The sequence below is a fragment of the Echinococcus granulosus genome, assembly GCF_000524195.1.
Source record: "Echinococcus granulosus chromosome Unknown EG_S00281, whole genome shotgun sequence".
NCBI classification, from domain to species: domain Eukaryota; kingdom Metazoa; phylum Platyhelminthes; class Cestoda; order Cyclophyllidea; family Taeniidae; genus Echinococcus; species Echinococcus granulosus.
In genome coordinates, this window is record NW_020170661.1 from 25,737 (window position 1) to 27,746 (window position 2,010).

The 2,010-nt window shown below is 43.9% G+C and overlaps 2 protein-coding genes across 2 annotated transcripts in view; both read left to right on the forward strand. All coding sequences in view use genetic code 11, as the record gives it.

The window, feature by feature from the left end:
• Nucleotides 1–137: 137 nt before the first annotated feature.
• EGR_10841 (hypothetical protein) lies at nt 138–860 on the forward strand (the record flags this gene model as incomplete). The annotated part of the gene is made up of 2 exons (XM_024500090.1): nt 138–152; nt 705–860. The coding sequence occupies 2 exons, from the start codon at nt 138–140 to the stop codon at nt 858–860; spliced, it is 171 nt and encodes a 56-aa protein (XP_024345496.1).
• Nucleotides 861–1,172: 312 nt separating this feature from the next.
• Nucleotides 1,173–2,010, forward strand: part of EGR_10842 (hypothetical protein) — a gene marked incomplete at both ends in the record, with an annotated part of 3,134 nt that continues 2,296 nt past the window's right edge. The window contains one exon of the mRNA XM_024500091.1: nt 1,173–1,349. Within this exon, the coding sequence (XP_024345497.1) occupies nt 1,173–1,349 (177 nt within the window). The remainder of the gene's footprint in view (nt 1,350–2,010) is intronic.

Genomic DNA, 2,010 nt, shown 5'->3' on the forward strand with positions numbered 1-2,010 from the left:
TGAAATGACACGAAGTGAATGGGTTATGTTTAGGGATGAAGGATGATAAAATGCCTCGCCACTTTGTTTCCACATTGGCGACACGGACTCGCTGTTCGTGGTGCAAAGAATCGTAACCCACCCTGAGGCTCTTCTGCATGCGTGGGGCAGAGGTACGTGCAAGGCAGCATGTCTTTACATCGTTTAGAGACAACCCAGGGCCGAAGTTTATTTCATTGCCACGTTTAAATCACACAATATTCTCTGCGCGTCCATCAAATCAAGGTGTTAAGGAAAGAGAGGCAGCAAAGGACAAATGAATTAATTGTTTCAAAGAAGGCTAAAAGCACAACAATTTGTCACGCATTTAAACCTGTTGAGGCATTGAGTGAATCCCAAATGGAATGGGGGGCATATAATGTGTCCTGTTTTAAGATGAGGTCATAATATTTCAATAGCAGTGAGTCATAAAATCCTTTACAACTAAAAATGCAATTAGTTCTCATTCTAAATACGTGCCACATGTTCCCCTTCCACTGTGAGATTTGTTTCAGCTGCACAACTTCCAATCTCCTTTCCTTAATATGGGACTCACCACTCATTTCAGTGCATGGAAACATCCACACTCCAGTGACTGCTTGCAAACGCATTTTTGGAGAACCTGTTGCAGAATTAGACGATGTTCCTTTCATCCTAGATGGTTCGCAGCTCCTAATTCCCATTAGTTCTACCAGATATTCTCGGGGCTTGATGATGGCATCTCTTCATTCAGTATTCACACCGCTGCTTCACACTCTGCAAACCTCATTCCCTACCTAACTGACTCAAAGAGCCTGCTCCATCACCCCACCTTCATGGCTGTAATGTGCAAGGCTGATTAATTATGCAGGAGGGTGTAAGATGCTCGCCATTTAGGGAGTGTTGGCACCCCCACCGTCAAATTTGTCAATTGCTTTCTTCCAATTAGCCACTGCAGCTTTCGTTTTGAGAAGGATGTGGTTTTGACTGAATCGCCCATTATTGCTGCATTACAACGTTAATGGAAATCTGCCTGATTTGTTTGACATTAACAATTATGCTTCTTTTTGAGAGCGTTAGTCAGAAGAAAGCACATCAGCATAGTTGAGTGAATGTAGTGGGGGGGACTAACTTGTGGAGGCATTCACGCAGAGCAGTAACATTTCTCCACCCCAATGCCGATTGCTAATCTGCACTTTGGCGTCTCTGTGGACGTTGTGGTGGCTCCATCCAGCCAAACCACAAGTAAATCATTCACCACGAAGAAGGCATGTGATAAAAAACAAGCACAAAATAACCATAGAAAGAGTTTTGCTGTTGCTCCAGCTGACGGATTTGGAGAAATCGAGAAAGTTGCCCAGAGCCTTCAACGGCAGACCACAATTGTTGTTGTCCCTCCCATGCCTAAGCAATATTATTTCTAGAGGAAGTAATGCTAGAGCTGTATATTTTGGTGACTGTGCTGTTCAAGCATGCTAATATTGCAGAATGTCAAATAAGATGCACAGTGGAAATTCTTCTCGAACATGTTGGCTATTCGTATGCTGCACTTGAGTCATGCGAGACCTGAATGTGGCCATGTTGGATCATCCACAGTATCTCTTTACCAAGAGTAATTACTTTCGCGATGCATTAGCCCACTTCAAAATTCTGTCCTCTGTTTTGATTGTGGGCAAGTATTCTCCACTTCTTCCACCCCAGAGACCTGCATCAATGGGAAACCAACTATCTCTACAACGTGTGGTGAAGATTCATGCGTTGGATGACAAGTGGATGAAATGACTACCACCTTCGTCACTTGTGATGCTGAGGTGGCCGACTGTCACCCACCGTGTCGGTGAAGTTGGACAGGTGTGGCTTTCATGCATCCAGTGTAGGATGTGACAAATGAGAAGAAATTGTGGTGCCAAAGTAGAACTGGCAAAGAGGCAGGAGTGAATTGACAAATGTGAGTAACATAATGTTGACAGTGTGTAAGAACAATTCCTCTGTTTGTCTTGCTGAAAGGCATCG